This window comes from Schistocerca serialis, chromosome 7 (assembly GCF_023864345.2).
Source record: "Schistocerca serialis cubense isolate TAMUIC-IGC-003099 chromosome 7, iqSchSeri2.2, whole genome shotgun sequence".
Lineage (NCBI taxonomy): Eukaryota > Metazoa > Arthropoda > Insecta > Orthoptera > Acrididae > Schistocerca > Schistocerca serialis.
The window spans coordinates 310349178-310363651 of NC_064644.1; the positions used below are offsets into that span (position 1 = coordinate 310349178).

The following is a 14474-nucleotide window of genomic DNA, read 5'->3' on the forward strand; positions in this document are numbered from 1 at the left end:
AACAAACGTGCTGAATAATTCAAACAATGTTGGAAAGGTAGAAAAGTAGAGTGACTTGGGAGAGACCATAAAGGAAGTGCCACGTGCTGAGTTTTGGGTCCACTCCCTTGCCTACGACAGATATACGTCCTGAACAAAGCGGACGAAAGCAACGAGTGAGGTTGGGCTAAAATAAAACGTCAAAGAGGTTGGGTGGGTAATACACATACGTGCATACCATCAGCCCAGAAAGAAATGTACGAGGGCATGCTGAAATGTAATGCCTCTAAATTTATGTAAAAATAAATGATTTTAAATAAAACACACTTTATTAATATTCTACATCTTTATACTTCATGTCTACATATTTATTTCACCTGGTCATCCTGGCGACGAACACATTTCTCCAAATAAGAGCAGTTTAATTGGTACTGCCACTGTAGAATGTCTCACTTTGTTGACCGAGTCACAACCTCACCTCTGCTTGCACCGCTTCAACAGTTTCAGTGTGAAGTCCTCGAATGTGTTCTTCAAGTTTTGGGAAGAGATGAAAATTGTATGGGGGCAAGTCGGAAGTGAATGGAGGATGATCGATGGCAGTGAAGCCAATGTGTTGGACTGTTGCGGGTGTCGCAGCTCTCGTGTGGGGTCTGGCACTTGTGGGGCGGTGGTTGAAATGATTAATGATGTTGATAGTTGTTGCTGTTCGCCGTCATTCTCACGCGAGCCTGGCAACTACTTTTGTGGTCAGCCAGAAAGCGATGGAGAACATACTGACCATAGTTTACAGTCTGCATATTCTGGTCCAGCCCACTGAAAGAAATGTTTCTTTTCTCTTTCTACTTAGCGGGATCTGGACTATGATTATAAATGAAGGTATAAAGTTCTATTTGAAACATATATTGAATGAAGTCTCATGTACAACACTTTGAAAGTCACTATGTTGAATTGACAGTAAATCTCTCTATTCTAACTAGCACTTTTGTCAGTTCAGAGGCGATCTCTACGGTACGTTCCTACCAAATAGTCCTTCGCCCTGACTACTAATACTCAAATATATGTCCAAAATAAATGCTCGCCACAGAAGTGGAAATAATACTCACCACTTGTCACGCGGATTTGTAATTATCACGGACGGCACACTAACAGTTACTTTAGCAAAATCTAAGCGATCCAGAATGATGTACAGTCCTCGCGATTTCACTGTCAGTTATTACAGAAAATACGCGTTTTGTCACAGCCCGTCTCTGACGTCATCCGGGGCAGAGCGCGATCCGACGTTTAACAGATGTAGATCTACCAGTGGCTGAATGCGAAGTGAACCTTTTTCCTGCCTGTCGGGCTCTATTTATATATGTACCGTAGCGGACGGCCGAGGGAACATCTGTTATCCGCCTTCAACGACCGCTTTCTCGGTCACATAATCCTTAATAACAAAGTTATGAATTAATTTAGCATCTTCTTAATTTTCACACGTCTTCTGTTAAGTTGTTTGAAAGCACAGAAAGAGTTTCAGCTCGCTTGAATAAAAAATTTGCCTTCTAGAATTTTTATGGTGGAACTAACAGTAGATCGTTACCTCTGAACTATACCTTTAATAGAACTTGTATTGGATGTTATTACTATTACTGTCCTACAATTTGGTATAGCTCAATTATTTAGTAGGTTTTATCATGTGCAGTAACCAAAATTTTCTATCCTTAAAATTACAAATATTTAATCTACTATAAATGGGCATATTTTAGGTATAAATTTGGTTGTCCTTAAGTTATTCAAAAACTATAAGAGGTAGCTTGACGAGGTCTCTTAGTTATGATTTTAGGGTAAACTGCAGCATAAAACAATTTTTTGCGTTTCTAAGTCAAATATTTAGGTCCTTCAGTTTTTCTTAAGTACGTGGATTCTGGCTGTAATTTTAATTCTTTAGCTTTGAAACTTGCTTCACTTGTTTCTGACCTCCATGGACACATTCTGACCAAATTCTGGCTTTCTAGGTTTATTATTTATCGCCACTTATTTTTTCTTAAAACTGCATTTTTATGGAAACTATTGGTTTCATTACATTAAGACTTGAAATTTAAAACGTTATTGCAATGCAATACATGTTGGCAGATTTTGAAATGGAAGTTTTTACTTTTAATTTTTATACTTAATAATTAATACGCGTTAAGGTGACGTGGCGCTACTAGCAGTGAACAGTGGTAAGTCCCGGCACACTCACACAGGATACAGCCCTTGTTTCGCTTCACACTCTCATGATGAAGGAGACGGTGCTTCATGTGTGCACAAACTCTTAGAATTCATGCTTTCAGAAACTCGATTAACTATGCTGTTTCTAACTCACCGACGTAGCTACGTTACACACTGCCATGTTACACGCTACAGTTCGTGGCCCTCTAGCGGCGGAGGCTTGCAACTTGTGTCAGCGAAGCGGGAAAGTTGACAGAGTAATACGTATGACATGTCGTACCTCAACCGATGTTAAGAACAGAATAAAAAATATAGAGGCATTACTTTTCAGAACGCCGTCGTATATGAAATGTGTTGTATCTCGGAAGCAATTCGTTGCGGGACACGTGTGAGTTCTTGTCACACGCCTGAGTACTGACAGTCCTTGTGTAAGTGGACTAGACGAATGGGAAATAGTTCTAGCAACCATACAGGCTTCAACTGGGGATATCCACTGACATAAGAGACTTTGTTCACATGTTCCAATGTGTGTGAATTCCTAAGGGACCAAACTGCTAAGGTCATCGGTCCCTTGACTTACACACCACTTAAACTAACTTATGCTAACCACAACACACGCCCCCTTGCCCGAGGGAGGACTCGAACCTCCGGCGGGAGGGGCCGCTTAGTCCGTGACATGGCGCCCCTGACCGCACGGCCACTCCGCACGGCTAAAGCGACTTTGACAAAGAGCAGGTACTTATGGCTTGGTGATTGGGAAGGAGCATCTCGGAAACGGCGAATCTGGTGCTACTATCATGACCATGCATGGAAAGTCGTTGAAGCGCGATTAAACCACGAGTAGGCGACAACAAACGGCGTTGAACACGTGGATCCGTTGCAGCCGACACTAAGCGTTGCCATATTGACCAAACAACACCGTCAATTATGCTTGCGGCCTGCATGACATTATTAAAAATTGGATCATCGATCAGTGATGACGTGGCGCCTAATGGGATGAATCAGGTTTCTTGTTAAATCAGGTAGATAGTTATGTCCGGTTACGACATCGTCCAGATGAATGAGTGAGATACCACGTCATGGACGCAGGTCAGTGGGTTCAGTATTATGTTGTGGATGACGTTCACGGGCCTTCCATAGGACCTGTGATAGCAAGGGAACTCACTATAACAGCTGTAGAATACGTGAATATTTTTATGAACTGCCTGCATCCTTTCGTCGTTGGTATCTTCTTTGGCAAGGATGGTATCTTCAGGCAGGGTAACTGTCCGTGTTACAAGGCTGGAATAGGGCTACGGTAGTTTCAGGAGCATGAGAGTTAACTCACGTTTGTCACCAATATCACCCAACCAGAACCCTATTTGACACACGCGAAACGCTGTCGGGTGCCAGCTCCGTGCCCACAAACCAACGGCCCGTAATTCAGGGGAATTGTGTGACCTGTGCGATGACATGTGGTGTCACATACCTGCTCAAACCTACCATTGACTTGTCGAATCCATCTCACTCACAATCACTGCTGTATTACGTTTTAGAGGTGTAGCAACACACTATTAAGCATGTAGTCACAATGTTTTGGCTCGTTAGTTTTCAATATGACACTTACAAATTAAAAGTGTGACGTACTGAACGAGAGAGAGGAGAGATTATGTATACTATGCCGAATAACTGAACGTCATACGAAATTTCGACAAAAGCGTGAGAGACTGGGTAACGCCTTGTTCTTCACTAAATCCAAAACGAATTTTGCAAGTGAAAGATTAAGTGTGTTTAGCTGTTCCAACTGAAAAATCTTGAGGTTCCTATTGTCCCTCGTGACAATTTCTCATACTAAAGCTGGAGACTGGGTGCTGCTCGTAGTGACTGCTTTTCCGCAGGTCGCAAACTCGACATCACATCAACAGCCAGCGTCGTCTACAGACCGATCGTTGGCTAGTACTGAGAGGCAACAAAACACTGCCAATGGTATTTACATTGATCATCATCAAATAATGAAAGCTGGATATCAATTTTTATATTTTTTGATAACGATAGGCCAACTGAATCAATGAGTCCACTTCGACAACCATTGTTTAGAACCAAGAGAGAAATCTTATCTAACGTAAAGTTACTTCCACCAACACACGAAGTTCTGCAGAACATCAGAAAACGTTCTCACTTTCGAGTCATTTACTGGGCGCTGATGACCACGCTGTTTAGCGCCCGAAAACCTCAAACCACACACACACACTAGATATCAGCAGAGCTGTAGTCACCCCCTACGTTATGCTCAGTGACTATAGTTTGAAAGTGAAGTATAACCCATGTATACCCTTAAATGGAATGAGTTCTCTACGCACTCCTCAATTGATGGAATTAGTAGCAGCATATGTACAACATGCGAGTGAAGTAATTGCAGTTGCAAATCTCACAATTTATCTTGCACAACATATTGTAAATATGCATCGTAAGAGACATGTACGAATATTTACACAGCCACAAGAAGTGGCATGGACTCCATCAGCAATGATGAAAGTGACGTTGATGATGAAATTGACAATTTGACATGCGACACTCTTGAGGAAAATTTTGACTGATACCATAACGTAATGTGCAAAAAAATGTAACATTAAACAAAATACAGTGAAGGCAGTATTTTAACATACTATTTTATTTTTGTTAACAAAATTTACATATAATACTAATCTCCTGATGTACGAAAATGGAATGTAGTGGTAGGTGTAAATGTAACATCGTAAACAAATAAAATCTTCAAAGTTTAATATTTATTACTAAAGAGTAATTAATTATTTTTCAGTATTCTTTGGAACATTTCAAAATCCTGAACAAGAGCATATCAACACAAATTACCTACCAAAAAAAAAAAAAAAAAAAACTGGCGAAGGATGCCAAAGTGGCATCCATCAAAATTAGTGTTGCTGGCTGCCCATTTATCATATAAAAAAGAGAAAAAGTTTTATACTCAATGTTACGGTTGGGGCCTGAAACTGTCCGACTAAAGGAACTACGTACAGACAATACAACACAAACAGAAGACGAACGAAAAACACACACAACCAACACACAGTGAAAGTGAAGTGTTCAATTGAAAAGTATTCGAAATGTCGAAAATCGGACTCCTGGTCTACACAGGGCAACTACGTACAACTCCAGGACGACAAACACGTAATAATATCACAAAACCGTAAGCAGAACCCAACAGAAATGTTATTTTACGAAACTTGCGCTCCAAATAGCTGTTCACCACCTGACAATCAGAGAACAACAAAAACTTAAAAAAAACTATAACATACAGGGCGGGGCAAATAAAACTGGTCCGAACGAGTGGATGCGATTGGACGTGAATGTATGCATATAACCACACCTCGCGATGCGTATACCCCGTTTACTCCCGCCATGTGATCCACACCGGTTCAGAGCGTAGTGCAGTCTGTGTCTGAACAGCTGGTGTCCGTTGTGGGAAGTTACGGGACAACAAAGTTTTTGAAACGGTCTGATCATTTGTTTGCTGAGAAGTTGAGTGGTGTCAAAGTTTCAGCTTAGTCCGAAAATTGCATGAGATAGGCTCTGTTTTTAACAAGTCAAAAAACATTCCGAAAGGTGCCCTCACACCATAAAATGTGGCTGCAGTTCATCAGATAATGCTTCAGAGTCCCATCAAATCATCCCAACGCCTGTCGCAAGAGACTGGCACATCACGTCGATCAGGCGGACGAATACTCCACCTGGATCTGCGCATGCATCCTTACCGAGTGTCTGTCGTCCATGTATGTAAACCAGCAGATGCTCCTCAGGCCTCTAGTATTTTGAGTGGCTATTCACTGAGATAACAATGAATAGCTTGGACATGGATCTGTTTTTACATCTGAAGCGTAGTTCCACTTGTATGATCGTGTCAATTCACAGAATCAAGGGTTCTGGGCAGCGGAGAATCCGCATAACTTACACGAAACGCCACTGCATGATGAGAAGGTTGGAGTCTGGTGTACAGTGTCTGCACGCCTCGTTATTGATCCCATCTTTCATCCGACTCTGACATCGGTGCGTTGCATTACTAATGTTTTGAAACCATTTGTGGCGACAGTAACGGAGGAGGAAAAGATCTAGTTACTTCCAACAGAATGGAGCAACTGCCCATACACCCGGCCGAACCTTGGAGCACATTTACACAACCTTCACACCTGACAGAATAGTTAGCAGAGGTCAGTCTGGTCACCCAGGCCACCTGACCTGTTAGTGTGCGACTACTTTGTCTGGGCAGCCCTCAAGTTTAAGGTGATCGCAACAGTCCTCGTAGTCCTCAAGAATTGCAGCACAGCATTTCGGATGAGACTGCAGCAATTCCAGAAGTCCAGCTTCGATCTACCTTGAGCATCTTGCTAACCAGGGCCCAAAAGTGCCAAGAGTCGATTGGGGTCACTGTCAGTACCTGCTATAGTCAGGTTAGTATTGTATTTCTTTTTCTCTGATGCGTGTCTTTGTACCCTGGAACTATGCTTTCCGGGTCACTTTTATTTGCCCCACCCTGTAGTAACTTATTTCGAGTCATTATATAATGCAGTTATTGTGTAAATAAAGCGAGCATCTATTGCAAGCCGCGGAAGTTGCTTCATAAATAAAAAGAAGCGAAGCGCGTACGGTGCAAAACAAAACGCCTTTCATTTAGTAACGATCATAATCACTGTTTCAGTGTGGCTCAAAACAGGTGTGAGTCGTGTGTTGGGAAAGCCCTCTGACCTGCGTGCCGCCCCCGCAGACGACGTTGCAGTCCTGCCAGCCGAGGAACTCCCAGGAGTAGCGAGGCGTGCGGTCTGCCGGCCGCTCCAGGGGCTCGTAGTAGCTGTAGTGCACGCCGGGGTTCTTGCCGCCGAAGAACACCACCTGCGGCGAATGGAGAATGGAGAGCGTTATAGTTATGCGCAAAGAAGAAAGCTGCTGGCGCGGGAATTCACAGTAGCAAAGGCCAGTGTAGCACGCGACGCTGTAACCAATAACGTCTTTCTGCTCCATCTGTCTGTAGCGTGTGCTTCGGAGTGTGCGTGTGAAGAATTTAGCGTTGATTTTCGTTTTAGTTTAGGTATGGTAAAGGTACTGTAGTGTTCATTGTGGGTGGCATAAAGCAAACACTTCATATATTACTTTAACAAGAGGCATCTGTAGTTTTCCGAACACGCGAATTTTTCTTGGGAGTGGTAAGTGGCCGAATGTGAGCTTACCTTAGCGTTTCCAGTAACCAGGGTTCGCAAAAGCTGCAGCATGTGGCGTGGGACATAGACAACGCTGTTCGCAATGTATCCTCCATACCTCTTTGTACAGAATACATCACGCACCCACCTTCTTAAGGACCCCACACACGAGCGACATCCCCAGAAATTTCATCTGAAGTCAGTCACTCGCCTCCCCCCGCCAAACCCCCTCCCCACCACAACCACCAAGTTATTATGAAATGTTGTCGTTGAGGTCTTCCGTCCGAAGAATGATCTTATGCAGCTTTCCATGCTATTAGTATACTCTGCAGGCCTTTCCATCTCTGAATAACTAATGCAACCCACATCCATTTGAACCTGCTTCCTGTACTCGTCTCTTCATCTCCGTCTACAATTTTTATCCCACACACTTACCTCCGTACTAGACAGACGATTCCTTGATGTCTCAGAATGAGCCCTATTAACCGATCCCTTCCCTTAGTCAAGTTCTTTTCTCCCCAATTCTACTCAGTGCCTCCTCATTAATTACGCAATGTATCGATCTAATCTTCAGCACTGTTCTGTAGAAGCGTATTTAAAAAGCCTCTATTCGATAATAACACATTTCTCTTTTTCAGAATGCTTTTCTTGCCATTGCCAATCTACATTTTATGTCCTCTCTACTTCATCTATTATCAGTTATTTTACTGTCCATATAGCAAAAGTCATCTAGCAATATCAATCAGTATTTGGAACGACACTGGATAGTGCTATTCTACCATGGAACATTACCCCTGTGTTTAGTAGCAGTGACAGCAGTATGACGACTAATAATGACAAAAAAATTAAAAATCAGAATTTAAAATTTGTTTAACTTATTTTCGATCGGTTTATTTCTCGGGATCAGTAGTCCATGCTACAGAATATATCACATTTTTAATTCAAAACGAGTGTGTTTTGTACATCTTTCCTGTCTCTGTTTCGAAAATTTTTCTTAGAGTCCTTGATTCCTTTTTTAATTAATTAGTCTTATAATTTAGCTACAAGTATTTGCACAATGGCTTTGCAGTCTCGATCTGTCACTAGGAATTTCTCAATAGCAGTACTCATTGTTTCCACAACTCTTGTAAATTTTGGAAAGGAGATGCAGAATATAACAAATGAATAGAGACTTAAAGCCTGGATGAAAAATACGAATGCCTAAATATTTAAATTAAAATGTCCGTTTAATGTTACATCATTCCGTTTAGAAGTTAAAAGCTTTAATAATGCATCTATTTATTTCATAAATAACTCAAAATCACCAGCTAGAGCTCAGTATCTGTCACTATTAGCACGATCTTCGCATCAATTTCTACTTCTACAATACAAGGTTCCAAATGCTGCTCACTACAGAATATAAGACTATCATTGTTTTTAGATGGCCATTCCGTCTACAGTGTCCAATTACATTAATATGAATACGTGTCAAAAGCCTGAATAACCATCTTTTGCAGCGCGGACAGCTGCGAGACGTGCAGGAGAGTCAGTGACGTTCTGGAAGGTACCAATAGGGATGTGGAGCCACACAGATTCCAGCGACGCGGCCAGCTGCGCTAGGTTTCTGTTGAGTATCTATGGCGCCTACAGCCCAATAGAGGTGGTTCCACAGATCCACGACTGGGTTTAATTCCGGGGAGTTTGGCGGTCAGGGGTAGATGCCATCATGCCAAAGAAAACTGCATGTAGGAGTGGACCCCACACATGACCCCACACCAGTCGAGCACGTGTGGGATATGATGGGACAAGAAGTGACTCGTGCGACTCGCCAACCAAGAACTCCTACAGAACTATGTGAGCAGGGTGAGCAGCCGTGACATAACGCATCTATGGGTGGTTTTCGCCGTCTGTACGATCGACTAGATGCATGCAGGAGTGGACATAGTCTCCAATAACAGATGCATACTTCTGCTGATCCATTGTGATTTCCAGAATGACGAGGTCGCCCAGGGAATGCAAGAAAACATTCCCCAGACCAGAAAGTCCCCTCCTCCAGCCTTCGATGGTTGTTGCAGTGTGACTGCTTTAAGACGTTTCACGTCATACATGCCACGTCTTTCCGATGGAGCATAAAACATGATTCATCTGAAAGGGCCACCTGTCGCCACTCAGTAGATGTTCAGTTGGGCTACTGGCGCGGAAATTCCAGCCTTCATCGCCGATGATCAGCAGTGCATGAACCAGGCGCCTGTTGTGAGCCATATACGCAGGAAGATTCGGTGAACGGCCCTTAAGGAGACACAGTTGGCAGCCACTTGGTTCATATGGGCGGTCAGTTGCTCAATAGTTGCACGTCTATTCACCCGTACACATCTCCGCAGCCATCGTTCACCCCATGGCCATGGTGCACTACAGTTGCCTGGGCGCCGGTTTACAGTAGCGTCGTTTTTCCATGAACGTTATTCACTGCCAGAAAAAAATGAATACACCTGGAAAGACGGCTTAGATTTTGATCCGATGACGGCATATGCCACCTGGGTGGTATTAGATGTACTGATAATGGTTTCAGCGTCGTCCGCCTACAGATAGCGTAGTGCCATAGCTACCAAAGCGCCATCTGCATCTATCCTTTAGTAGGGAACACTCACAGCCATAAGGCTCAGTGTGCTACAAACATGTGAAGCAAGCAGGCAACCTTGCCATGGAGATGAACTCAAGCCCCAACTGAGCGAGTTTGTAATGGGTCAAATTGTGGCCTTCCGAGTGGCGGTATGGTCCTTTCGGAGAACTGCCACACAAGTTGGACTTGCTGGATTAGTTGTGCAACAGTGGTCACGTGAACATTTTCACACCAAAGACATCCACAAGCACAGATTCTCGTGTTACAAGGGCAGCAATGGTGGATCGTACAGGTACCACAGCAATATAAGAGGACTTGTGAACTCTGACGTATCAACACAAACTGTTGAGAACCGGTTATAAGCAGTAGGGCTACGGGCACGCACATTTCAAGCCCGTCTTCCACTCATGCCACAGCATCGACGTGCACAGCTGCATTGCTGGCTTCAGAGGATCACTTGGAAGATGGAATGGCGCTTCGTGGTCTTCAACGATGAAAGAAGATTCTGCCTGCACGCTGGAGATGGTCGTTTGCGCGTGCGATGTCGGCATGGCGAGCGCTGTCTTTTAGAGTGACTTCTTTCAAGAAACACTGGCCCCAAACAAGGCCTTATGGTCTGGGGTGTGATAAGCTACAACTCTCGTTCACCTTTGGTGTTTTTGGAGGGGCCCTAACCATCGCTTGGTACGTGCTGAATGTTGTTAGACCTGTTCTTTCGACGTTCTTGCAACATGAAGGTAGCGCGTTGTTCCAACCGGAACAACAGGAACAAAAGCCTCAATAATTTCGCAGTCTGCAAGTTGTCCGTCGTTTGATAATATTACAAACAAGTCATTGGCTCAATAAGATTTCTGAGCTGTTGTTTTCTGTCGTATTGATTAGGCATCAGTCAATTTTAGGCAGCATTTTCGAACAGCTTACTCCATAGGTAAACGAATCACTTCTGATATTACTGTCACATATCACTATGCGATATTAATTCACTTTATTTTAGTGAGAATACTAGAGCTGTGTGCTTGGGTAGGTAGGCTTTACCCTTGCCCCCGTGGTGTGTCGCTAGAAAAGTCTGTACGGCCTCTTTTGTTGGGCTGGAGAAGGCAGCCTGTGAATCTCATTAGGTGAAGAGCGCCGCCTTTGGGGATGGGTGCAGTTCTCGCAGAAGTCGGGTAGCTAACTGCTCCACTGCTTTTAAAACTCGAACCGGCAAGGGCATCCCCTGTGGTCAACGAACTCCACGTCCACTCTATAGTCCCCGGATCATAACTGAACACGACATTTTTCGACATTTTTGCCTTCCTGCACGAACATCAAATAGCAAGACACTGAGGCGCCATCTGACCAGTGTGGGAGAGTCAGTCACGTTCGCTCTAAAATTTGGTTCAGCTAGAAGAATTGCATCGCTCCAGACCAGTAGTCGTAAACTGCTGCCCAATAAGATATTCGTGCAGCCCATGGCTCTCAGAACGATCTTTTGCTAATATACTTTAGCAATTAACAGCCGAATGAAAAAACAGCTAATGTTAAGAGCGCCTGAAGAGTATAGTTTTCCTGCTCAATAAAAAGACATAAAAATAAAAAACTTACAGAATCAGCAATATTTTTGTAATTTGCTCTGTTTTAACTGACGCTGGTGGACTCGGCCTTCAGCTAAATAAAGTTGTCTGCTTGCCTCAGAGGCAGAGAGGGTAAGTAGCTTGGACACTGTTGGCCACTGTGGGGTTAGAGGATATAGGAGGTGGAATATTTTTTAGTTGTCTTCCACTCCCGAGCACTTATGGGCGTGTGTGCCTCATACCAATCAGCTCCCATTGTATAAATTTCAAATGGAAGTAACATAGATTCGCGAATGCAAATTGTACTGATGGCCACGTTCAGATGTGCTACGCATTTGTAGCGAGGATTATCATATTAAATTAAGGCTATTGTAATGAAATGCAATGAATAAAAGAAAAAGTCATTCAAAACAATTATTAAACACTAGTGCTTATGTCTCATAATGCATTCAAATATAAGTGCAAATATCGTTATTAATCACTGAATCATCCGCTTGTACAGATAAAATAACAACACTTCATCAGGTAGTTGTGTCACAGCTTTGGGTCAGTGGGGGCGATAGAAATCTGAAACAGAACAGTGGACACAAAATGCTCATAACACTGCGATTAGTACTTTGTATGGTGGGTGGGTGGGGGTGAAGGGGGTGGGGGTGGGGGGAAGGGCCACGGTCAACTCATGTCGCTCTTACTACATCTAATGTGTGGGGGCCCATAAGATAGCCTAGTAAATTATAAATTAATAGTAAGATCGGTACATGTACGGCCCGAGTTACCGCCTCAGATGACAGTACTGGGTCTTGAGCAAAGAAGTTTGGCTAGACAGTGTTATTAGCGTGTAAAGCTGACCAATCGTGATTTCCCCCTGCATTTCCCCCTGCATTTTCATGAATTTGGCAACAATTCTTTTCCGTCACATTGGCTACAGCATTGACTCGTCTCGTCCACGTAGAGTGTTTTGAAATGAGGATTTGGGAAGGAGCAAAGAAGGGAGAATCAGCCGGCGTCCGGCTACTGCCTGGAGAGTAAATTTTGAGCTACTGGGTCTTACCGTTCGTCTGGTGCTTTCGGCACCATTCCATTTGCTGTTCTTTAGGAAATATAAGTTCAAAATCTGCACTAGTGCGACGCATAATCTAAACAGTTCACTTACTTGTGTTTTTCTAATACGAAAACTGTGTTGCCGATTTGATTTATTGTAATCTGTAATTTTGAATTCTATAATTTTGATTTTGCAAGTTTCTTGCGACTTTATTCTCCATGTAGTCTTGCAGATAAATTTTGGCAACTCCCACAGTGTTAGCATCATTCATGATTAATTTAAACGAATATTCTGATGACTTTACTCTTTGTCATTTTGTTGTAACTTTCATGAAACAGCCAGAGCAAATAAACTCCTTTTATACGCAGGCTTGACTTAAATTTCAAGAGCCTTTAACTTGTCCAACAACTTTTCCTGGTTAGGCGACTCAACAGAAATAAATATAATCTCTTGTATACCCAACTGGTTAACTTCCCTGTGTCACTATTATCCTTGTGCGCAGTAGCCAAGTTCAAGTATAATGCACTTATTATTTTGTGACAGCAACGAGCATTGCGTTCGCTCGTCTTGTGTTACTACAATTTGGTTTTATTAACTAGGGAGAGTTGAGTTCACTTCCCTAAAAGTATACGGTGGATGTAAGCTAGCATTTTTTTACAGTACAACCACTATACTAGAAACTTCTTAACCGTGTACCTAAGTGAAACACATACCCCTCAATCTCCCACTGACACTGTTCAATATAACTGATGCAATATGATGGAGAGGGATTTTCAAATTAAACAGTTTATGATTAACACTGGGTTTATTGTGTCTTGACTCTTCGTAAAAAGGTCTCTACGTCGATCTAAAATCCACACGAACGTTATTCATATTTTTCACTTGAGTTACCCATTTCGATTTTTAATTCAGTTCGGTAACCGTTAAGAAAAGTGTACTCTGCCATATAACACAATAATAAACATAGAATAAATACTTTGGGCTCCTATTCTCACCATTTCTTGCACGTCCCAAGTCGTACTTGGGGCGACCTCAAAGATTAACTGCTTTCGCACCTCTTCTGCAGTCACATAAAGCTAGCCGCATAACTGAGGGGGCACCCAGCGCCAAGTGTGATTCTGGATCCAGCAGAGATGGGTAAGGTCGAAGCAGATTATAAACTGAGAAAGGACGTGGCAGGTCATTAATTTCGTATTTTATACACTACTGGCCATTAAAATTGCTACGCCAAGAAGAAATGAAGATGATAAGCGGGTATTCATTGGACAAATATACACTCCTGGAAATTGAAATAAGAACACCGTGAATTCATTGTCCCAGGAAGGGGAAACTTTATTGACACATTCCTGGGGTCAGATACATCACATGATCACACTGACAGAACCACAGGCACATAGACACAGGCAACAGAGCATGCACAATGTCGGCACTAGTACAGTGTATATCCACCTTTCGCAGCAATGCAGGCTGCTATTCTCCCATGGAGACGATCGTAGAGATGCTGGATGTAGTCCTGTGGAACGGCTTGCCATGCCATTTCCACCTGGCGACTCAGTTGGACCAGCATTCGTGCTGGACGTGCAGACCGCGTGAGACGACGCTTCATCCAGTCCCAAACATGCTCAATGGGGGACAGATCCGGAGATCTTGCTGCCCAGGGTAGTTGACGTACACCTTCTAGAGCACGTTGGGTGGCACGGGATACATGCGGACGTGCATTGTCCTGTTGGAACAGCAAGTTCCCTTGCCGGTCTAGGAATGGTAGAACGATGGGTTCGATGACGGTTTGGATGTACCGTGCACTATTCAGTGTCCCCTCGACGATCACCAGTGGTGTACGGCCAGTGTAGGAGATCGCTCCCCACACCATGATGCCGGGTGTTGGCCCTGTGTGCCTCGGTCGTATGCAGTCCTGATTGTGGCGC

The 14474-nt window shown here is 43.4% G+C and overlaps 1 protein-coding gene across 1 annotated transcript in view; it reads right to left on the reverse strand.

The window, feature by feature from the left end:
- Positions 1–14474, reverse strand: part of LOC126413037 (A disintegrin and metalloproteinase with thrombospondin motifs 7-like) — a 427824-nt gene that overhangs the window by 22452 nt on the left and 390898 nt on the right. The window contains exon 17 of the mRNA XM_050082931.1: positions 6907–7050. Within this exon, the coding sequence (XP_049938888.1) occupies positions 6907–7050 (144 nt within the window). The remainder of the gene's footprint in view (positions 1–6906; positions 7051–14474) is intronic.